Below are 24098 nucleotides of genomic sequence, written 5' to 3'. Positions count from 1 at the left end.
TCCCTGATGGATTAAAGTACCCTGGTCCTGCTCCTACATTTAAGAACATAAGAACATAAGAGACGCCAATGTTGGATCAGGCCAAAGGCCCATCCAGTCCAACACTCTGTGTCACACAGTGGCCAGAAATACCAGTGCCATCAGGAGGTCCAGCAGTGGGGCCAGGACATTAGAAGCCCTCCCACTGTTGACCCCCCCCCCAAGCACCAAGAAGACAGAGCATCACTTGCCCCAGAGCCCCTAGCTATACCTTGTGGCTAATAGCCACTGATGGACCTCTGCTCCATATGCTTATCTAATTCCCTTTTGAAGCCGTCCATGCTTGTAGCACCCACCACTTCCTGTGGCAGTGAATTCCATGTGTTAATCACTCTTTGGGTGAAGAAGTACTTCCTTTTATCCGTTCTAACCCGACCGCTCTGCAGTTTCATGGAGTGCCCACGAGTTCTTGTATTGTGAGAAAGGGAGAAAAGTACCTCTTTCTTTACCTGCTCTTTCCCATGCATAATCTTATAAACCTCGATCATGTCACCCCTCAGTCGTCTTTTCTCCAAGCTAAAGAGCCCTAAGCGCTTTAACCTTTCCTCATAGGGAAAGTGTTCCAACCCTTTTATCATTCGAGTTGCCCTTTTCTGCACTTTTTCCAAAGCTATAATATCCTTTTTAAGGTGTGGTGCCCAGAACTGCACACAGTATTCCAAATGAGGTCTCACCATTGATTTATATAGGGGCATTATTATATTGGCTGATCTGTTTTCAATACCCTTCCTAATAATCCCCAGCATAGCATTGGCCTTCTTTATTGCAGTCACACACTGTCTCGACATTTTCAGTGAGTTATCCACTACAACTCCAAGATCTCTCTCTTGCTCAGTCTCTGCCAGTTCAGACCCCATCAATGTGTATTTATATTTAGGATTTTTGGCTCCAATGTGCATCACCTTGCACTTGGCCACATTGAACCCCATTTGCCATGTTGACGCCCACTCGCCCATCCTTGCCAGATCCCCTTGGAGTGCCTCACAATCCTCACTGGTTTTCACCACCCTGAACAACTTTGTATCATCCGCAAATTTAGCCACTTCACTGCTTACTCCCATCTCCAAATCATTAATGAACAAGTTAAAAAGCAGTGGACCAAGTACTGATCCCTGTGGTACCCCACTGCTTACCACCCTCCACTGAGAAAATTGCCCACCTACACTCACTCTCTGTTTTCTATGAACTAGCCAGTTTTTGATCCATAAAAGGACTTGTCCTTTTATTCCATGATTTTTTAGCACACTTAGGAGCCTTTGATGAGGAACTTCACCGCTCCCTCTATAAATAAATAAATAAATAATATCTATTGGATCCCCCTTGTCCACATGTTTGTTCACCCCCTCAAAGAACACTAACAGGTTAGTGAGACAAGATCTTCCCTTACAGAAACCGTGCTGAGTCTGCCTCAATAGGTTTTGTTCATCTATGTGCCTACTAATTCTTTCCTTAATAATGGTTTCCACCAATTTACCCGGTATCGACGTCAGACTGACTGGCCTGTAATTTCCCGGATCTCCTCTGGAACCCTTTTTAAAGATGGGAGTGACATTAGCTACCTTCCAATCCTCAGGAATGGAGGCAGATTTTAAGGAAAGATTACATATCTTTGTCAGGAGATCTACAAGTTCACATTTGAGTTCTTTCAGAACTCTCGGATGTATGCCATCTGGGCCTGGTGATTTTTCAGTTTTTAAGTTGTCTATCAGTTTTAGGACCTCCTCTCTCGTCACCTCAATCTGACTCAGGTCTTTCAACACCCCTCCTGAAATCAGTGGTTCTGGAGTGGGCAAGCACTTCTCATCTTCCACAGTGAAGACGGAGGCAAAAAATGCATTTAGCTTCTCAGCCATTTCCCTATCATCCTTCAATACTCCTTTTACCCCTTGGTCGTCCAAGGGCCCCACTGCCTCCCTGGCTGGTTTCCTGTTTCTAATGTATTTGAAGAAAGTTTTATTGTTGGTTTTTACGTTTTTTGCTATATGCTCCTCATATTCCCTTTTTGCCTGCCTGACCTCAGACTTGCATTTTATTTGCCATAGCCTGTGTTCTGTTTTATCAGCCTCACTGTGACTAGCTTTCCACTGCTTAAAGGAATTCTTTTTACTTTTTACAGCCTCCATTACTCTGTTTGTTAACCATGCAGGCTTTTTCCTATACCTTTTTGTGCCTTTCCTAACCTGCGGAATATATATTTTTTGAGCTTCTAGGATCGTAGTTTTAAATAGATCCCAAGCTTCCCCAATTGTTTTGACCCTTTCTACTTTTCCTTTCAGTTTCCTCCCCACATGTCCCCTCATATCAGAGAAGTTACCCCTTTTAAAGATAAAAGTGGTTGTGTCAGTCTTTTTGGCCAATTACCTATTTATATAAATGTTGAACTCAACAACATTATGATCACTGTTCCCAAGCGGTGCAATCACTTTTACATCTCTCACCAGGTCTTGAGTGTTACTTAGGACCAAATCAAGGATCGCCTCTCCCCTGGTAGGTTCCGTGACCATCTGCTCCATAGCACAGTCATTTAGAGTGTCTAGAAACTCAATCTCTTTTTCTCGACTAGAACACATATTGACCCAATCAATGTGTGGGTAGTTAAAATCACCTATTACAACACAGGTTGAGAAAGAGGTACTTTTCTCCCTTTCTCACAAGACAAGAACTCGTGGGCACTCAATGAAATTGCTGAGCAGTCGGGTTAGAACAGATAAAAGGAAGTCCTTCTTCACCCAAAGAGGGATTAACACATGGAATCCACTGCCACAGGAGGAGGAGGCGGCTACAAGCATGGACGGCTTCAAGAGGGAATTGGGTAGGCATATGGAGCGGGAGTCCATCAGTGGCTATTAGCCACAAGGTATAGATAGGAACTCTCAGTCTGGGGCAAGGGATGCTCTGTATTCTTGGTGCTTGGGGGGGAGCAACAGTGGGAGGGCTTCTAGTGTCCTGGCCCCACTGCTGGACCTCCTGATGGCACCTGGTACTTTTGGCCACTGTGTGACCCAGAGTGTTGGACTGGATGGGCCATTGGCCTGATCCAACATTGGCTTCTCTTATGTTCTCATGTATGTTCTTAAGTTGTCGCCAAGGCAGGCCTGCCTGGCAGGGGTGTTGTGCAGCTAGTCTTGGGGCTTGTGCAGAAGGACTCTCTGCAGCTCTCTTGCGGGGCCCTGCCACCATATTCTCGCCGTGACCTTGTCAGGCGCATGAGCAACTCACTGTGTGCAAATGAGTCTTGGTGCTCCCAGGAGTCAAGCACAGGAATGAAAAACCTTATCAGGGGAAAGCAGCCCTGCGAAGGCTACTCAGCTGCCGAAGCGGCAAGCGCCGCACTTTCTTCGCAGCGGCAGAATTTCAGCTGCACGACTCACGCCTCGACAGTTCTGCCGAGAAGCCTGTTTGCACAATCCTTTGAGGAGTTTCCGGAAGGACACTGTGGAGTCCCCCCCAGACCACAAAAGCCACGATAAAGATAGAATCAAAAGCAGACAAATGAGCCTCCGGGCAAGGCAGAAACCACAATGACAATGACAAAACTGAACTGCCCGGGGCGGGAAGCATTCCAGCTGCCCAGACGGAGTACGTCAGACGTTTGTTCACCACTGGTGCTCTCTCCAAGGCCGTAAACTCAGAACTACACACCCCAGGTAACCTCGGGGGCGACAGGCGGTTGCTAGAACTGCAGAGGCTGTCTCCGCCAGCGTCTCTTTCCGTCCTCCTCACTGACTTCTGTTTTTAAAACAGCCAATTAATAGATCCTGTCTCGGCTTAGAACGGCCAGCAGAGGACTCACTTCGCCTAGCTCTACAAAAACACACAAGCCTGGCAGCGCAATTCTTCTGGGTGGGGAGAAGCTGCCGAACACGCCAGAAGCCTTCCGACGCAACGCGACGCAACGCAGCCCAGCGGTCGTGGCTGGGATCCAAAGAACCGTGTGGCTATTTCCCCCAGCAGCCTCCGGGGCTGGAGTTTACGCAGCACGAGAGACCCGTTTTGGAGCCCCAAAGGGACTTTCGAAGCAGTTTGTGGTAAGACCGGGGAAAGGAGAGGAGAATACTGCTCTCTTCAAAGCCGCCAAAATCCCCACTGGGCCTGGCCAAGCCCTCTTTGGATCTCAGCCACGGAGTTGCCAGCACAGATCGGTCAGACGTGGCCGGCCAAGAGGGGCGGGCGCGTCTACGGAAAGAAGCGTGGCTAACTGCAGCTACAGGGGCTCCCCTGCCATGCTTGCTTCTATCGCTGACGAAACCAGTCTATTCCCCCCCAAGCCACATGCAGAGGTGACACATCCCGAGCCCACCAACCTTCCTCCTCTTCCGACTTTGCACCTGTGGGTTCAGGACAGAAGGGAATGTTAGGAAAAGGTTAACAGAAGCGGGGAACAGGGATTTAGGGCGGAGCTGTTGCCACACAGAAAAGAGACAAACCTTCTCCTCTGCCTGCCGCTGTCGGGGCTGCACCAGGTGAGCAGACAGACAAAGAGAAAGAGAGAGGGAGACGGGTTTTTATTTACGGGGAACCCGAGTTGATCTCTGCTAGCCAGTTACCTGAAGAGGTGAGCCGTGACTGCCCTGACACAAACATTGCTAGTCCTGAAGGTGCTCCTGGACTCCCACTCTTTTCTGCCGCTGCAAACAGACTAACTCGGCCCACCCATCTTGACCTATCTGAAGAAGTGAACAATGAGTCACGAAAGCTCCTCCCCTACCCCAAATTGTGTGGCTCAGAGGTTAAGACGCTGAGCTGCAGACTGGAAGGTCTGTAGGTCAGCAGTTCGAGACCCGAGTGCCACGTGACGGAGTGAGCTCCCGTCTCTGGCCCCAGCTCCTGCCAACCTAGCAATTTGAACGCCAGAAATTGCAAGGAGATATACAGGTACTGCTTCGGTGGGAAGGCAACAGCGTTCCGTGCGCCTCGGCTTTTAGTCATGTCGGCCACATGACCACAGAAACGTCTTCGGACAGCGCTGGCCCTTCGGCTTGGAAACAGAGATGAGCACCGCAACCCTAGAGTCGGATTCGACTGGCTTTTGAGCAAGGGAAACCTTTACCTTTACCTAAGGTGCTACTGGATTCTTGCTCTTTTCTACCACTACAGGCAGACTAACATGGCTACCCATCTTGATCAACAGCCAATTACCTGTTAGGAAAAACCTATCAAGCAGGAATTTTTCGGCACGAACTCCCTTGAGGAGACAGTGAGTGCGATATAATGGTTAGCACGTCAACCCAAGGATCGGGGAGAGCCAGATTCGAATCCCCACTCTGTTACAGAGATGCCTGCTGCGTGCCCGCGGGCCATTTACATATCGCCGACCTTGCCTACCTCAGAGGGTTGTTGTGAGGATAAAATGGATAGGAGAATGATATAAGCTGCTTCAGGGGGCCTGCTGGGGAGGGGAAAGGTGAGGTATGTATGCAGCAAATAATAAAATACAAGGAAGCTGTGTCTTGCTGTGAAATAAGCCGAGATTGCCGCAGGAGCCCGGAGCAGGAAACAGATCCTCGTGGCTCTGGGAAATGGAGCCCTGAACTGGATGCTCCGAACAATAGACGGGGAAAGTCGCTTGTCAGGCAGGGATAAATATGACTTGGCACGAGGGCAGGCACGGAGTGAGAAACGCCACGTGGGTGGCATCGACGGACACTTCGGCCGTCACTCCAACCAGGGAGACGAAAGGCCCAGCACAGCAAAAGAAATGAAGGCAGTCGGGACAGCGTGTCACAGTGGTTAGAGCACTTGGGAAGAGGCCAGGAAGCAAGGACCTGCGATGGAAGTTTTGCGAGACGGACGAGAGGAACTATGTCTCCAGCTCCTTCAAGCTAGCGAGCCGTTTTTTCCCTCTGGGGAAAAGGTCCACCGGCCATTGCCTTCCCAAATTAATAATGCTTCCGACCAATGTTCCCTCTAAGCTCTGGAGTCTTGTGAGCAAAAATTCTACTTTGTGAACCGCTGGCATTAAAGTTGTGAGTTAGCAATTTGGCTACTGCATAAATTAGTCTGCTCTGGAGACATCCTCCCTGAGCAAGGACAAAAATGTGTGAGCCAGAGGCTAAAAAACTGTGAGCTGGCTCACACTGACTCAGCTTAGAGGTGCTTCTGACACCTGCCAGCCCTTGGGAGCGGCATGCCCGGGAGAAGCGGGGCAGAATCCCACCATCGGCCGACTTACTCCTGCCTTCCACGTTCTGCTCGGTGCTGGCGTAGGTCCGCAGGAACTCCGCGAAGGCCATGTCCTGCTCCAGGAGCTCCTGGTACGACCCCATTTCTGAGATCTTCCCCTCCGTCATCACTATGATCATGTCCATCAGAGGCAGGTAACTCACCCCGTGGGTTACCAGAACCCGAGTCTAGATGCAGAGAGGAAGAAGATGCGATTAAGCCCCCTCCGTAGGCAGCACTGGGAGGGGGAGAGAGGGGGGGTGTCTAGAAACACACAGTGGATCCTCAGCAGGATGAACTACAGAGAACACAGCCTTCCGATGCCGTCTTCGGGACACTCCGTGGGCCTGTTAAGTGTATGAGGAAAGAAGTAAACAAACAGCACTGGGCAGACATTTCTGGGAACTGCAGGAAACTGACTTGCAACCAAGAGAGAGCATCTGAGGTCTTACCTGCTGGGTCAGACCAGGGAGGGTCCATCTAGTTCAGTGCACTTTCTCACACGGTGGCCAACCAGTTCCTCTGGAGGGCCAACTACAGGGCAGAGAGGCCGAGGCCTTCCCCTGAGAAGAACCTCAGAAGAGCCCTGCTGGGTCAGACCAGGGAGGGTCCATCTAGTCCAGCCTCCCATCTCACACAGGGGCCATCCAGTTCCTCTGGAGGGCCAACTACAGGGCAGAGAGGCCGAGGCCTTCCCCTGAGAAGAACCTCAGAAGAGCCCTGCTGGGTCAGACCAGGGAGGGTCCATCTAGTCCAGCCTCCCATCTCACACAGGGGCCATCCAGTTCCTCTGGAGGGCCAACTACAGGGCAGAGAGGCCGAGGCCTTCCCCTGAGAAGAACCTCAGAAGAGCCCTGCTGGGTCAGACCAGGGAGGGTCCATCTAGTCCAGCCTCCCATCTCACACAGGGGCCATCCAGTTCCTCTGGAGGGCCAACTACAGGGCAGAGAGGCCGAGGCCTTCCCCTGAGAAGAACCTCAGAAGAGCCCTGCTGGGTCAGACCAGGGAGGGTCCATCTAGTCCAGCCTCCCATCTCACACAGGGGCCATCCAGTTCCTCTGGAGGGCCAACTACAGGGCAGAGAGGCCGAGGCCTTCCCCTGAGAAGAACCTCAGAAGAGCCCTGCTGGGTCAGACCAGGGAGGGTCCATCTAGTCCAGCCTCCCATCTCACACAGGGGCCATCCAGTTCCTCTGGAGGGCCAACTACAGGGCAGAGAGGCCGAGGCCTTCCCCTGAGAAGAACCTCAGAAGAGCCCTGCTGGGTCAGACCAGGGAGGGTCCATCTAGTCCAGCCTCCCATCTCACACAGGGGCCATCCAGTTCCTCTGGAGGGCCAACTACAGGGCAGAGAGGCCGAGGCCTTCCCCTGAGAAGAACCTCAGAAGAGCCCTGCTGGGTCAGACCAGGGAGGGTCCATCTAGTCCAGCCTCCCATCTCACACAGGGGCCATCCAGTTCCTCTGGAGGGCCAACTACAGGGCAGAGAGGCCGAGGCCTTCCCCTGAGAAGAACCTCAGAAGAGCCCTGCTGGGTCAGACCAGGGAGGGTCCATCTAGTCCAGCCTCCCATCTCACACAGGGGCCATCCAGTTCCTCTGGAGGGCCAACTACAGGGCAGAGAGGCCGAGGCCTTCCCCTGAGAAGAACCTCAGAAGAGCCCTGCTGGGTCAGACCAGGGAGGGTCCATCTAGTCCAGCCTCCCATCTCACACAGGGGCCATCCAGTTCCTCTGGAGGGCCAACTACAGGGCAGAGAGGCCGAGGCCTTCCCCTGAGAAGAACCTCAGAAGAGCCCTGCTGGGTCAGACCAGGGAGGGTCCATCTAGTCCAGCCTCCCATCTCACACAGGGGCCATCCAGTTCCTCTGGAGGGCCAACTACAGGGCAGAGAGGCCGAGGCCTTCCCCTGAGAAGAACCTCAGAAGAGCCCTGCTGGGTCAGACCAGCATCCCTTGACCTTCAGAAAGGATGTTAAGAAGCTGAGTTCCGCCTCCCGCAACCCACACGTACTTTGTTTTTCAGGATTCCCTTTGGCCCGATGACTTGCTCAAAGATGTGCTTCCCAACGTGAGCATCGACCGCCGACAATGGATCGTCCAGCAGGTAGACGTCGGCGTTGCAGTAGACGGCTCGGGCCAGGCTGACCCTTTGCTTCTGGCCCCCGGAGAGATTCACGCCCTGAGGAAGAGGAGGCAGAAGAGGAGGCGAGACATTAAAGCAAATACTCGGACTCTCCTGGCCCGAGGAAGCCTACGAAAAGGAGCAGGTTCACGAGAAAGGTAAAGAAAAAGGAACAAGGTAAAGGTTTCCCTTGCTCGAGAGCCAGTCGAATCCGACTCTAGGGATGCGGTGCTCATCTCCGTTTCCAAGTCAAAGAGCCAGCGCTGTCCGAAGACGTTTCCGTGGTCATGTGGCCGGCATGACTAAACACCAAGGCGCACGGACCGCTGTTCCCTTTCCCACCGAAGCGGTCCCTATTTATCCACTTGCAATTTCTCGCTTTCGAACTGCTAGGTTGGCAGGAGCCGGGGCCAGAGACGGGAGCTCACTCTGTCACGCGGCACTCGGGTCTCGAGCTGCCGAACTACAGACCCAAAAAGCAAAACAACCTGCCGACTCCAAGCCGGCTACCTCCATGCATCAAGGAGCATGGCTCGCCAGCGGTGCCACATGTGGAAGTGGCTGAAGGTTAGAGAGAAGAGGCTGTACAGGCACAAGTTAGGCCTGTTTTGGGGCCTACAACACCATGTGCACTGGAGCCTGGACAATGCATCTGGCGCCAGCCCCCGCAGGCGCAAGGCGTGGAAAGGGACACACAGCCACAACGGCGGTGGTGTTTCAATACCTTTTCTCCAATTTCTGTCTTGTCTCCAGAAGGAAGAGCCTCCAGGTCGGGCACGAGGGCGCAGGCCTCCACCACCCGCTTGTAGTGGCTTTCCTTCCCTTCCCTTCCGAAGATGATGTTCTCCTTTAGCGTCGCGTTCTGGATCCAAGCTTGCTGAGGGACGTAGGCCACAGACCCCTGCGGGGACAGAAGTTAAAGAGCTACCGGAGGAGAACACGGGCCCTGGCAGAAGACGAGCGAGTCCCCCGCCCCAACGGGCAGAACCTCTTCTCGGCCCCCCAGGCCGGCTCTTGCTGACGCGGCCTGTTGGCCCACACGGCTGACGGCAAAACCACCCCAGGTTATTGAACCCCTGACATACAACGCAATACTGTCCAAAGGGCACATAGAGAGAGAAAAGAAGAGGTCTTCCGCCCGATGACAGCCAGCACAGCGTAGTGGTTAAAGTGTTTGACTAGCATCTGGGAGACCCAGGTTCGAATCCCTAGTTTGGTACAGTGATTAGGAGCGTGGACTCTAATCTGGGAGAACTGGGTTTGATTCCCCACTCCTCCACATGCAGCTGCTGGTGTGACCTTGCGCCAGTCACAAGTTCCCTCACAACTGTTCTCTCAAGGGCAGTTCTCTCAGAGCTCTCTCAGCCCCACCTACCTCACGGGGTGTCTGTTGTGGGGGAAGGGAAGGGGAAGGACATTGTAAGCCACTCTGAGACTCTGAGTGAAGGGCAGGGTATAAATCCAATCTCCTCTTCTTCTTCTTCACCACTACACCAGTTTGGAGAGCCAGTTTGGTGTAGTGGTTAAGTGCGCAGACCCTAATCTGGGAGAAACGGGTTTGATTCCCCACTCCTTCACTTGCAGCTGCTGGATGACCTTGGGCAAGCTGTAGTTCTGACAAGAGCTGTCCTTGAAAAAGAGCAGTTTCTGTCAGAGTTCTCTCAGCCCCACCTACCTCACAGGGTGTCTGTCTGTTGTGGGGAGGGGAGGGGAAAGGAGTTTGCAAGCCGCTCTGAGACTCCTTTGTGTAGTGAAGGGCGGGGTATAAATCCAATCTCTCTCTTCTCCTCTTCTGGGAGAACCGGGGGCTGATTCTCCACTCCTCCATATGCAGCTGCTGGTGTGACCTTGCGTCAGTCACAAGTTCCCTCAGAGCTGTTCTTTCAAGGGCCAGTCACACACTCTCAGCCTAACTAGCCTACCTCGCAGGGGTGTTGTGAGGATAAAACGTAGGAGAGGAGAAGGATTTCGTAAGCCGCTTTGGGTCCCCACTAGGGAGGAAGGCGGGGCATGAATGATGCCAATAAATGAATAAGATAATGTGCCAGAACTGAGCATCGAACAGACTGGCAAGGCAATCCAGACAGCTTGAGCGGATGAGCCAAACTGCGTGCTAAAGCGGAAGCAGGAGCCCTTCTGGGATCGGAAGGAAATTCCTTCCTAACTGTCCAGGGTGACCCTGAGACCAACAGGCCTCCTTAGCGGCTGTCGCCTGGGGCCGCCGTGGGGTTTTGCTGTAGTCTCTTTGCTCATACCCCCCCCTTTCGGGCCTCTTTCCCCGTCCCTTCTTTCCCCTCTGGTATGCGCTTCAGGTTTCTTCCCGTTATCCCCTTCCGTGGCCTTGAGCCTGTGGCTTGACCGTGCCGCTTTTGCTGAGAACTTCAAGCCGTTTTTCTGAGGGTGCTTGCATGCCCCCAACTATTGGCTGGCACTCATCTGGGGACCTGTATGAACTAAGTGTAATTACTTGCTTTCCCGCCTGGACTCCATTCTCGACACGGATCGTGTCTAAAGATGACCCAAGTTCCTCTCTCAATAAGTGGAACCTTCTTACAGGGCTTTTGTTGAGTTTGTTTGACTTGGGACTCTGACAGCTGCCAGGGGCCTTGAAAAATGGGCACGAGCGAACTTAAAAATGCGTTTCCTGGCCTGGACAGGCCGTCAAACCGCCAGGACAAACCCCTGGCGAGGTTGGCTTTGGGCTGGCTGACTCCCCTCTTCACACCCCGCGCCTTCAGAAGAGCCTTTAAGAGCACGGAAGCCGTTTCCTCGGCCCCACCTTGACCGACACCGAGCCGTCCTTCTTTTCCATCTCTCCCAGCAGCGCAGACAGCAGTGAGGATTTGCCACAACCGACCTGGCCGACGATGGCCACCAAGCGGCATTCCGGGACGGCGAAATCGATGCTGGAACACAAGAGCGCATACTTCAGCACTGCGGCGGTTGAAGGGCCGAGAGAGACCAACCAGCATTCTTCCAGGATCGAGTTAAAGACGGGAGGGAAATAGATCGCTCTAACCACCAACCAGCTTGGCTTTTATTCCCACACCTTTATTTTGAGAGTACGTCCGAGAGAAACCCACTCGAGGGCAATGTACCCTCTAAGCTGTGGAGTCTTGTGAGCAAAAATGCTACTTTGTGAGCCGCTGGCATTAATGTTGTGAGCGAGCAATTTGGCTCCTGCATAAATTAGTTTGCTCTGGAGCCCTCCTTCCTGAGCTATGACAAAAATCTGTGAGCCGGAGGTTAAAAAGCTGTGAGCTAGCTCACATTAACTCAGCCTAGAGGGGACACCGGTCGAGGGTACTGGTAGGGTCTCTTCAGCCAAAATGAATCTTCCACACAGATATCGCTTCCGTAACGGGAATTCCATGTACACCGTCGGGAAGGTGACTGATCTGAATTCGGTTCGTGTTTCTATCTGCATCTTAACACACCAAATTCTGCTTCCTTTCTTTAGCTGAAGATAAGCTAGGCCCAAAGCTCACCCTTCACTTGAGATGCGAAGGAAAATAGAATCAGGAAACTGCCCCCCCCCCCGACTTGCTTACGGGGTGGGGGGACTGAGAAATGTGGGGGATAACACCGAGGGGAAAATTCCTATTAAATATTTTTTCTTTGAAAGGAGTGAAATGCTTTAAAAGATAATGTTTTAGCAATGTTCCCTCTAAGCTGTGGAGTCTTGTGAGCAAAAATTCTACCTTGTGGGCTACTGGCAAGCGATTTGGTTACTGCATAAATTAGTTTGCTCTGGAGCCACCCTTCCTGAGCTAAGACAAAAATGTGGGAGCCAGAGGCTAAAAAACTGTGAGCTAGCTCACACTAACTCAGCTTAGAGGGAACACTGGTTGGGGGATTTTTTAAATTCAATTTTTATCAATAACCATTTTAGGCAGTGATGATAAATGCTTCGTGATTTTTGGAATGAGAAAAATGAACTAAAAGAACATACAGCGGAGGCATTTGCAACTCTCTCTTGGCTTTAGCACTGGATGTATTAGCAATTTTGCCGATAGAAAACTAAGGAATTATTCTAAATTCCATAAATGTGCTTATAATTTTACACTCTTAAGTTATAAATATTGCATTTTAGGCTGGCAAAGGAGCAAAATGGGTTTAGTTTTGAAAGGAAAGTTAAGTATTGCATATATTTCGACTTTTCCCCCGAATTGAAAAAAACATTTCCCTGGGGAAAAAGGGAAAATGCTTTCCACCATGGCTTCAGGATTCCTGGACATTTTTACATCTCTACCCAACACAACCCAAAGACAGGCTGTCAAATAACTGTCTGACATAAAAGAGGCAATGAATGCATGACCCTCAAATATGGTGGCAGACAATGACACAAATTTTACTTCGGACCACAATCAAGAGGGAATGAAGGAAAAAACACACTCAGCTCTCACTTATTCAAAATCGGAGGATCACTTCTCGACCAACTGAAGGTTGCGTTCTTCACAATGATGCTGTTGCCGTCAGCTAGCGGGCCACAAAAGGGAATTAAACACAACAGTAAATTCAGCGTTCATACTTTCAGGAAGGCAGCTGTGTCGGACCGCAGTAGGAGAGCTGGATTCGAGTTCAGTACGGTAGAAGAAAAAGAAGAGATTGGATTTATACCCTGCCCTTCACTTGGCGTCTCAGAGCGGCTTACAGTCTCCTTCCTCCTCACAAAAGACACCCTGTGAGGTAGGTGGGGCTGAGAGAGCTCTTTCGAGGACTGCTCTTGAGAGAACAGCTCCGAGGAAACTGTGACTGACCCAAGGTCACACCAGCAGCTGCCATGTAGAGGAGTGGCAAAAAACCCAGTTCCCTCCAGATTAGAGTCCATCGCTCTTAACCACGACACCAAACTGGCCTCGTATCTGACGAAGGGAGTGTTGACTCTCAAATGCACATTCACCCAAAAATCTTGTTGCCCAAGGTTCTCCTGGACTCGAATCCCGCTCTTCAGTTTTCACACTTACAATCAATCCACGTGGGTGCACGTGTCCCAAAGACATTAACACCACAACAGTGTTAATGTTTTTTTAAAGGGCTGAGAACTGAAGAAGCAGCTCCTGACCCTTCACCAAAATATGGATTTCCAGCCTCAGGTTTTAACCTGTAAGGCAAGTGAGACCCCTGGGGAGGGATTCCACAGAGGAAAATAGGTGGGCGCTGGAGGAGTTGATTCCCCCCGCCATCATCTGCCTCCCTTCCCACACTTGCCTTGTGAGGAAACACAACAGGAAACCTCAGGTTTGGGACCAAGCAAGTCATAACCCCACCGCGCTTATGGAAACCCACACCTGTGCATGCTCACGTGCAGAGACACACAGCCTCCCCCTCTAACTGTAACCAGCATAACCTGGGAAATCCAAGCAGCCAGCAGAGCTGTGGCCGTTTGAGCTCTTCAGAGAAGGATTCTGCAGGTCTATGAAATCACTCATGCAGAAGGCACGAGGACTACGGGGGAAGAAGAGCAAGCCACAGTTACCGTGGCCCTACCTGCGTCTCTGTGCAAACTACATCTTGTCATCATCAGTAGGAAGAAGAGGAGACTGGATTTATACCCCACCCTTCACTACCCGAAGGAGTCTCCGAGTGGCTTACGATCTCCTTTCCCTTCCCCTCCCCACAACAGACACCCTGGGAGGTAGGTGGGGCTCTGAAAGAGCTCTTTCGAGGACTGCTCCTTCCAGAACAGCTCTGAGAGAACTCGTGACTGACCCAAGGTCACGCCAGCAGGTGCAAGTGGAGGAGTGGGGAATCAAACCAGATTCTCCTAGATTAGAGTCTGCGGTCCCAACCACTACACCAAACTGGCTCTCCTAACGAGATGCTAAAATCTTTCTCACGTGTTAAGATGCAAACTATCTGTCTGGGACCATTTTTCTGTCGTTCAGTCGCACAGTCGAGTCCGACTCTTTGTGACCACATGAACAAGATCACGCCAGGCCTTCCTGTCTTCCGCCGTCCTCTGAAGTTGGCTCAATTTCATGTTCATTGCATCTGTGACACTGTCTGACCATCTCATCCTTTGCCGTCCCCGTCTTCTCTGACCTTCAATCTTTCCCAGCATCAGGGTCTTCTCCAGTGAGTGGCCAAAGTCTTTGAGCTTCAGTTTCATTATCTGGCCTTCCAGGGAACAGTCAGGGTTGATTTCTTTTGGAAGATGCTTGAGAAGCCATCTTGAAGACTGAACAACTTTGACATGGGAGTCTTGGCTGAGGAGCAGGGAATGCTTCGAAACTTCCCTCCCCAGGGAAATCTGTCTGTCTCCCCTTATTGGTGTCTTAAGTCATCCCAATAACTGTTACTGGCCTCCTCCCTGGTGTTGCTTATGTGTTTTTACGGAACTATTTCATACATTTAAATATTTTTAATTGTGCAACTGTTCGAATGTTTTTAGGTCGGCCACCTTGAGGACCCTGATTGGGTGGAAAGGTGGCATTACAAACACCTTTTAAAAATAAATGAATAAGCAAGCAAGCTTACAGTCTTTGAGAGCGCCTCTGATGATGCTGTCCGGATCTAGCTCTTCGTGCGACAGGAATACTCGGAGACGCTTGAGAGACACGCTGGCCTAGATGTGAAAACAACAAGGTTGTGAACGTACCACTCCCATTTTTTAAAAAATGAAGTCGCCCAACGGTGTTCCCTCCCAAAACTCTCGGTCGCCACCGCTGAGTGACCAGCGAAGCTCTGGAGCCTTGTCAAATACTCCGAGGGAAAGCGGAGTATCACTAAAGACTCCACTAAAGACTCCAAAGCCAGAAACAGGGAACAAAAAACTCAAGTTCCCAGTGATCAATACAAGTTCAGACAGCCGCTAACGCTCCCCTTCAGGACAAAGACGAACACTACCAGGTCCTGAATTCTTCCCTGGCTGGGATCGTAGACACGACTCAGAGCACAACCCTCCCTGCCCCTTCTCCGGTCCCTCTTCCCACCACATTCACCATGGCGGCAGCGGCTGCTACACCAGTGCTGGCTGGACTCAGAAACTCCTGGGAAATGTAGCCCTCGGGGTCCCTGAAGCCACGGGCCTCAGACTTCTAATTTCATCTTTCCTCATGGCTCAGGGCAGCTTGCAAACCCGACATGACAATGTACAAAATACAATAACGGGCCACCCTTCCCTGCTACAAAAATGCCACCAATCCACAACCGACCCCAAGCCTGGGGCGAGCAGAAGAACTCAGAACCTAAAAAGGTTAGTCAAGAATGGAAGAGGGCCAGCTCTAAAACTCTAATTATGAAACATACAAAAATATACATGTATTTATTAAACACAAATTAAAATCACAAATAAGGGCCCATTCATACCTCATACACAAATATAATGTAATGCAATACAAATACAATGTAGTAATAATAATAATAATGCAAACAGAACATATCGGCTAATATGTAAAAACATATACAATCATACATATACAAAATATGAAATAAAGACCAGAACACAATTGTTCCAAAGTTTAACCACTGGGCAAAAATACAAATGAAGCCTCCAGTGCAATCACATGTCCAGTGGTACTTCTCTCTGGTCAACTATACATTCTCCGGAGATTGTATAGCCAAATGTTCCCAATGAAATATAGTGAAGGCCGAAACGCGTTAGGTCTACTTCATCAGCCTTTGTATTTTTATATTTGTATATGAGGCATGAATGGGCCCTTATTTGTGATTTTAATTTGTGTTTAATAAATACATGAATATTTTTGTATGTTTCATAATTAGATTTTTAGAGCTGGCCCTCTTCCATTCTTGACTAACCTTTTTAGGTTCTGAATTCTAGGTTTTAGGTTCAGTTTTTTCCCCCTTTTCCCCCTTAGGGAACAGAGGAACATCATTCCACGGGGAACGTATTCCATAAGAGTGCGGAGGCAGATCAAGACGGGCGGCCCTGTGAGTCCGTCTGTAGCAGGAGAAAAGAGCCAGAGGCCAGCAGCAACCTTGAAGACCAACCACATTTGTGGCAGGGGAGGAGCTTTCCTGAGTCACGGCTCACTCCTTCAGATATCTGAAGAAGTAAGCCGTGACTCAGGAAAGCGCCTCCCCAGCCATAGGTTTTGTCAGTCTCTTCTTCAAAGGGTTCCTGGACTCTTGCTTTTTTCTACCTTATAGCGTGGAGGTTCCCGCCTGCCTATTTTAGCCACATGGGCAGGGCCCACGGATGAAACTGCAGTGCCACGCTCCCAGTGACATGCCTGTGTCCCAGCCATGCCCTTCTCCCCTTTCTCTCTTTCAAGCGGTTAATTAAGAGAGCACTAATGGATAAGGTTGCTAACCTCCAGGCGGGACCTGGGGATCCCCTGGAATTACAGCTCATCTCCAGACTAGAGAGATCAGCTCCACTGGAGAAATCCCCTGCTTTGAACATAAGAACCTAAGAGAAGCCCGTGTTGGTTCAGGCCAGTGGCCCCTCCAGCCCAACACTCTGTCACACAGTGGCCAAAAAGACCAGGTGCCATCAGGAGGTCCAGCAGTGGGGCCAGGACACCAGAAGCCCTCCCACTGTTGCTCCCCCCCCCACAAGCACCAAGAACACAGGGCATCCCTTGCCCCAGCCGGAGAGTTTCTATTTACATCTTCTGGCTAATAGCCACGGATGGACCTCTGCTCCATATTAAGAACATAAGAGAAGCCAATGTTGGTTCAGGCCAGTGGCCCATCCAGTCCGACACTCATTGTGTCACACAGTGGCCAAAAATACCAGGTGCCATCAGGAGGTCCAGCAGTGGGGCCAGGACACTAGAAGCCCTCCCACTGTTGCCACCCCCCCCAAGCACCAAGAACACAGGGCATCCCTTGCCCCAGCCGGAGAGTTTCTATTTACACCTTCTGGCTAATAGCCACTGATGGACCTCTGCTCCATATTAAGAACATAAGAGAAGCCAATGTTGGTTCAGGCCAATGGCCCATCCAGTCCAACAGTCTGTGTCACACAGTGGCTAAAAAGACCAGGTGCCCTCAGGAGGTCCAGCAGTGGGGCCAGGACACTAGAAGCCCTCCCACTGCTTCCCCCCCCCCCAAGAGCACCAAGAATACAGGGCATCCCTTGCCCCAGACCGAGAGTTCCTATCTATCCCTTGTGGCTAATAGGGTTAGGCTTATCTATAAGAACATAAGAGATGCCAATGTTGGATCAGGCCAAAGGCCCATCCAGTCCAACACTCTGTCACACAGTGGCCAAAAGTACCAGGTGCCACCAGGAGGTCCACCAGTGGGGCCAGGACTCTGTGGAGGGTGGACTCTGTGGCATCCCACTTTGCTAAGGCCCCTCCCCTCCCCCAAACCCCACCCACCCCAGGCTCCACCCCCAAAGTCTCCAGGTATTTCCCAACCCGGAGCTGGTACCCTTACGAGCAGTGGTCCACCGCTTTCAAGGAATGCATGCGAGTCACACGAAGCGGCTTTTAGGGGAAAATATTATTTCAAAATGGGGCACACCGCAAAGCATGCCCGAAGACCTGAGACAAGCACTCTGGATTCTTACTTGGACGATGCTGCTGATAACCATCGGGAGGATGTTGAGGGGAAACCGGAGGATGTTGAACAGGGCCAGGGACACAAAAGCCTTCTGAGCATCCAAGACGTTCTTGTCAGAAATGGTCACAAAGACAGCAAAAGTTGACAAAGCGACCTAGAAATAAAGGTGGGGTGTGTATGTCAGAGACACAGTCAGGAGAGTGTTTTCCCTCGCATCGTCAGCAAGTCCATCTTTTGCTGTCAGCTGATGTAAGAGCGGAAAATACAACTACCCACACATACGCTAGCCACCCTCCGTGACATCTGGCCCCCAAGCGGAGCGACTTCTCATGCATTTTCTCCCGCTGCTTCCTCTAAAAGGCCCTAGGACAGGGGTCCCCAACCCCTTTTCAGCCTGTGGGCACCTCTGGAATTCTGACACAGCGTGGTGGGTGCAGCCACAAAATGGCTGCCACAAAATGGCTGCCTCGGGAGGCGGAGCCAGCCACAAAATGGCTGCCACAAAATGGCTGCCGCGGGAGGCAGAGCCAGCCACAAAATGGCTGCCCCAGCTCACCTTTAGTACTGAAGGTCCTTGTACTATGGGGGCACCTTCGGCCAAAGCAACATTTTTGAAAATCTGTAGCGCCAATCAAATCTCCCCTGGCCAATCAGATGTCTTGCCCTGGCCTATTGGCCCTGCACACTTCCAAGAGCAGTTGGTGGGCACCAGGAAAAGGTGTTGGGGACCCCCTACTCTAGGAACACAGGACTATGTTGAGGAGTAGAAACAGACCCCGGAGACAGATGCACAGCAACAGAGATTCGGAGTGGGTGCGTTTGAGCACCCAGGGCTAGGACCTCTCGGCTTGCTTCCCTGAGGAAGCCGCCCTCACGTTCCCTCTTTGCCAAGAGACCTCCGGCAACAAAGCCCTCAAGACAAAGGATCCGTTTTCAAAAGCTGCTGATTATTTACTTGTTCCTAAGCACAGAGGTGGGCGATCTCGCCGGCTTCCTGTGCTCACGCATGGCTCCCAGTCACCCATTGTCTTCAAGGACTGTACAAATATTTAATCTTCCGTACCGAATGCGCCAAAGAATGTTCCCAACGGCAGAACTGGGCTGCGGAATTGGAGCCACCAGGGCAGAGCTGGGAAACTGGTTTTCAAGGGCAAAGCCGGCAACTAGAGAACACAACCGTCAGGTCCGCAAAACAGACCGTGTCTGTAGTCGAGAGTTTTGCCCACCTCCCAACACCTGGTGGCTAAGCGGAACTGAAGGCATCCAAACATTCAGCATCTCGCTAGATTTTCTCGTACTCTACCTCGAAGAAACCCGATTCCGGTACTTGGACTGTCCAAGCCACAGAAATCAAAATACATTTTCCTGACTGACTTCCCAGTGCAGTGGTTAGCGTGCCAGAGTATTAGAAGAAGAGGTTTGATTTATGCCCTGCTCTTCTCACTTGGAGTCTCAGAGCGGCTTCCAATCTCCTTTCCCTTCCCCTCCCCACAACAGACATCCCGTGAGGTAGGTGGGGCTGAGAGAGCTCTTTCGAGGACTGCTCCTGAGAGAACAGCTCTGAGAGAACTTGTGACTGACCCAAAGTCGCACCAGCAGCTGCATGTGAAGGAGTGGGGAATCAAACCCGGTTCTCCCAAATTAGAGTCCGCTGCTCCTAACCACTACATCAAACTGGGAGACCCAGTTTCGAATCCGCACTTTGCCATGAAAGGTCACTGGGTGACCTTGGGCCAGTCACATGCCTAATCTACCTTACAGGGCAGCTGTGAGGATAAAATGGAGGAAAGGATTTTGGAGGTCAGGTTTGAATCCCCACTCTCCAATGGAGAGTGATCTTGGGGCTGTCATACATACACTAAGCCTAACCTACCTCACAGGGTTGTTGTGAGGATAACACAGAGGAAATGATCTTGAAGGCCGAAGTTCAAATCCCCACGTTGCCTTGGAAGCTCACTGGGTGACCATGTGTCAGTCACACACATTTGTAGCCTAACTTACCTCTGAGGGCTGTTGTGAGGAGAAAATGGAGAAATGGCTCTGGGAGACCAGGTCCAAATTCCCACTTACTTTGCCACGGAAGCTTGCTAAGTGAGCTTGGGCCTGTCAACACCCAAACTCAGCCTAACCTACCTCACAGGGATGTTGTGAGGAGAAAACAGCGGAGAAGAGAACAACGCAAGCCTCTGTCGGTCCTCAGTGAGGAGAAAGGCGAAAGATAAAGTAAAATAAATAGATTCAAGTTTCTAATGAAGACCAGAGCGACATCTGGACTGGCAAAGGAGAAGCAGAAGCAGCCCAGCTCCTCCGCCTTCTCCGGTCATCGCCCATGCTTCACAACACTGCCACGAGGCCTAGAAAGAGTATTATTTTCCAAACACAAGGAGAAGAACATGAGAGAAGCCGGTGCTGGATCAGGCCAGTGGCCCGTCCAGTCCAACACTCGGTCACACAGTGGCCAAAAATACCAGGTTCCAGAACCTGACAAAGGTTAGTCAAATGTAGGAAAGGGGGCCAATATTAAAAACTTAATGAAGGAAATATATAAAAAATACACGTATTTATTAATCACAAATTTTACAGTTATATAAGAGCCCAATCACACATTATGTATAAATAACAAACGATAAAACACAAGGGCTGATCCACCTGACCTGACGTGTTTCGGCCTACACAGGCCTTCTTCAGAGGTCAATAGTGAGGAACATATTGGCTATTATACAAATACAAGGGGTGGACTCGCGATACTCGCGGGGGGTGGGGCCCTCGCCGCTCGGCCCTCGCCGCTCTCTCCCCTTCCCCCCTGGCTCTGAAGCCTCACGGCTTTTTCTTCTTCCCCCCGGCTCCGAGGGCCCCCCTCCCGGCTCGCCGCTCACCTTCCAAGCGGCGGCTGCAGAGCGTTCCCTGCGCATGCGCAGGGGACGCTCTGTGAGTTTCGGGGGGATTTAAACATCCCCCTAATGTTTTTTTGCAGATTTAGGATTTTTGTGCACACGTGGGGACCGCCCCACGTGCGCACAAACCTCTAGGTCCCCCCGATGTGCGGATTTAAGTATCCGCACAGGGGGCGACTTGAGAATTAGATATATAGATAGTGCAATCATATAAATACAAAGTATACATTCAATGAGGACCAGAAGCAAGTTGTTTCAAGATAAAACCACCCAGGCACAGAGTAAAAAGTGCACATGAGGCCTCTAAAAGCTCTTTGCTTGAGGTCAATTTGGCTCTACAACCATAGGAAGGCGATTCCTGGACCAGACGTTTATATCTGAGGACCACTTGGCATGTGATTGCACTTTTAGAGGCCTCATTTGTACTTTTTACTCTGTGCCTGGTGGAAGCTGGAGCAGTGATGGGACTTCCACTGGCGTTCCCCAGAGGCACCTCTCTTCTCTCAGCCCAATTTTAATTGCTCCTTTCTTGTTTAATCCTCTGCCCGAACACGCTTGAGGAGGCATGAAAGGCAGCGCCGGCCGTTTCCTATTCAGACCGCCACTCGCCACTGCTGCAAGGCAAACAAGGGCAGCAGCCAAACCTGCCTGGAAGGAGCACTTGGCGCTTACAGGAGGAACAACACATTTTTTAGCCTAATATGTAGCCAGGGCGCGCGGGCCTCTGCCAGGAGAGAGAGCGGCAAGCAGCGCCCTTTCTCTGGGCTGAGTTGCCAGCCGTTGCCACACAACCCCCTGCACTGTGCTAATGGCTAATGAGAGAACCCAGCCAGCAGGCAGACGAGGGAAGAGCGAGGCGGGAGGTGTTCCCTGGGGTTCCCTGCACATCATCTGAAGAAGCGAGCCCTGACTCACGGAAGCTGAATGCAAAGGAATGCAAGTGGGGAAACCTTCACCGTCAGCCCGAACCTGGCAGGAGACAGGAGGGCTGGCCATGAAGCCCCCCCCCCCCAGCAGGCAGGCTCGATGGGGCTGGGAGAAATAAGCGCGAGGGCCAATGTGACACCAAGGGTCGGACTGGGGGGGGGGGGAACGGGCCTAGAAATGAATGAATGGGGTCCCAAGTTGGCCCTCAGCCGCCATCCCAAGAAGAAGAAGAAAAAGAAGAGATTGGATTGATACCCTGCCCTTCGCTACCCAAAGGAGTCTCAGAGCGGCTTACAAACTCTTTTCCCTTCCCCTCCCCACAACAGACACCCTGTGAGGTAGGCGATGCTGAGAGAGCTCTTTCGAGGACTGCCCTTGAGGGAACAGCTCTGAGATAACTTGTGACTGACCCAAGGTCACGCCAGCAGCTGCATGTGGAGAAGGAGTGGGGAATCAAACCCGGTTCTCCGAGATTAGAGTCCACTCAGTGGCAGAGAAGAAGGAGAAGGAGAAGAGGAAGAGGAGATTGGATTTATACCCTGCCCTTCACTACCCGAAGGAGTCACAGAGCGGATTACAATCTTCTTCCCCTTCCTCTCCCCACAACAGGCACCTTGTGAGGTAGGTGGGGCTGAGAGAGCTCTCTCGAGAACTGCCCTTCAGAGAAAAGCTCTGAAAGAACTTGTGACTGACCCAGGGTCACACCAGCAGCTGCATATGGAGAAGTGGGGAATCAAACCGGGTTCTCCCAGATTAGAGTCCGCGCTTTTAACCATTACACCAAGAGGTGTGGGCAGAGAATGTGGGGGCAGTCCCCCTTGGGAGTGGAGGAATGTCCACCTCTAAGTGGCCGTCCGGTAAACCCTAGTTGTAGACCAGAGTACTACCCTGTTTCCCCGAAAATAAGACCTACCCCAAAAATAAGCCCTAGCAGGATTTCTATGCATGTGTGGTATAAGCCCTAGTGTGTCTTCTTGAGAAAAAATAAATATAAGACAGTGTCTTATTTTCGGGGAAACACGGTAGGAGCAAACACTTTCTTGCATTTAACTAACCTTTGTCAGGTTCTGGATTTTAAGTTTTAGGGTTTTTTCCCCCCCTTTCCCCCTTTTTTGTCCTTTTAAAACCGTAGTTGTAGACCAGAGTACTAGAAGCAAGTTGCAGCCCACTAGTAGCCAACAAGTGCCCCTTGAGCACAGGGAAGAACATTACAATTCAAAAACAACAGAAACGGCTTCCACTGCTTTGGAGGAGGAGGAGATTGGATTTATACCCAGCCCTTCACTACCCGAAGGAGTCTCCGAGCGGCTGACAATCTCCTTTCCCTTCCCCTCCCCACAACAGACACCCTGTGAGGTAGGCGGGGCTGAGAGAGCTCTTTCGAGAACTACTCGCGAGAGAACTGCTGTGAGACAACTTGTGACTGACCCAAGGTCACGCCAGCAGCTGCATGTGGAGGAGGAGTGGGGAATCAAACCCGGTTCTCGCAGATTAGGGTTGGAGCTCCTAAGCACTACGCCAAACTGGATCTCTTTTTGCGGCATTCCCTTTTAAAAAAATAACCGAGCACGGCAAGATACGGGGATGTGTACACCGAGCCAAATACAACGTATGGGGAATTATTTAGAAACACATTGGGGGGGGGGGATGACGCCAGCCCAGGATTCCGCCCCCGGCACGGCAGCAGATTTCCCCGGAGACCTGGCCGCACTCACCAGGAAGGGGGCGCACACCCAGGTGAAGGTGCCGAAGGCCGCCAGGTACGCCGACTTCTTGAGCACCTTCAGCTCCTCCTGCCGGATGCCCAGGACCTTCTCCTTGAAGGCCAGCTCCCAGGCGTAGAGCTTCAGCACCTTGATCCCGTTGAGGACCTCGTTCATCAGCTTGATCCGGTTGTCTTTGCTCTTCATGTGAGCCACCTGGAACGACCCGATCGGCAAGGGAGAACGAGTCACACGACCAGGGGTCATTTCGCAGGAAAAGAGGTGCAGGAGCTCATTAGCATAACTTATTCGCATAGGCCACACCCCCTGACATCACCGGAAGTGTGTCAGAAGGCAACACCCACCGCTCAGGCTCCACTGGACTGCAATTGGGGGGGGGGACATGCAGATCTGCCCTCGCAGAGGAGGGCGAGCTTGTACCTGAATAAAACTCGCTCACACTAATCCCAGCTTAGAGGGAACACTGATCCCTCTCTGGAACAAACACCAAACTGGCATTCAGGTGTTGCGTTGGTTTTTTTATATACCTGCAGGCTACAAAAATGGGAGCTTGTAGCTGAGCCTCATGAAGCATAAATCATATTTATAACCAGGGGTCATTTAGTAGAAAAAGAGGTGCAGGAGCTCATTAGCATAACTCATTAGCATAGCTTATTTGCATATGCCACACCCCCTGACATCACCGGAAGTGTGTCAGAAGGCAACACCCACCGCTCAGGCTCCACTGGACTGTTTTGGATTGCTAGCTATTGGGGGG

General features: G+C 51.4%; 1 protein-coding gene across 1 annotated transcript in view; it reads right to left on the bottom strand.

Annotated features, from left to right (window-relative positions):
* The window catches only part of ABCC1 (ATP binding cassette subfamily C member 1), a 97994-nt gene that overhangs the window by 28171 nt on the left and 45725 nt on the right, over window positions 1–24098 (bottom strand). The window contains exons 12-21 of the mRNA XM_015409879.1: window positions 23333–23536; window positions 17804–17950; window positions 14800–14887; window positions 12726–12798; window positions 11099–11225; window positions 9044–9220; window positions 8209–8376; window positions 6212–6389; window positions 4467–4493; window positions 4344–4367 (exon numbers count right to left, since the gene is read on the bottom strand). Coding sequence (XP_015265365.1) covers window positions 4344–4367; window positions 4467–4493; window positions 6212–6389; window positions 8209–8376; window positions 9044–9220; window positions 11099–11225; window positions 12726–12798; window positions 14800–14887; window positions 17804–17950; window positions 23333–23536 — 1213 coding nt within the window. The remainder of the gene's footprint in view (window positions 1–4343; window positions 4368–4466; window positions 4494–6211; window positions 6390–8208; window positions 8377–9043; window positions 9221–11098; window positions 11226–12725; window positions 12799–14799; window positions 14888–17803; window positions 17951–23332; window positions 23537–24098) is intronic.

This window comes from Gekko japonicus, unplaced genomic scaffold (genome assembly GCF_001447785.1).
Source record: "Gekko japonicus isolate JY-2015 unplaced genomic scaffold, Gekko_japonicus_V1.1 scaffold78, whole genome shotgun sequence".
Lineage (NCBI taxonomy): Eukaryota > Metazoa > Chordata > Lepidosauria > Squamata > Gekkonidae > Gekko > Gekko japonicus.
Note: the sequence above shows the minus strand (reverse complement) of the source record. Positions and strands in the feature narration are given on the sequence as shown.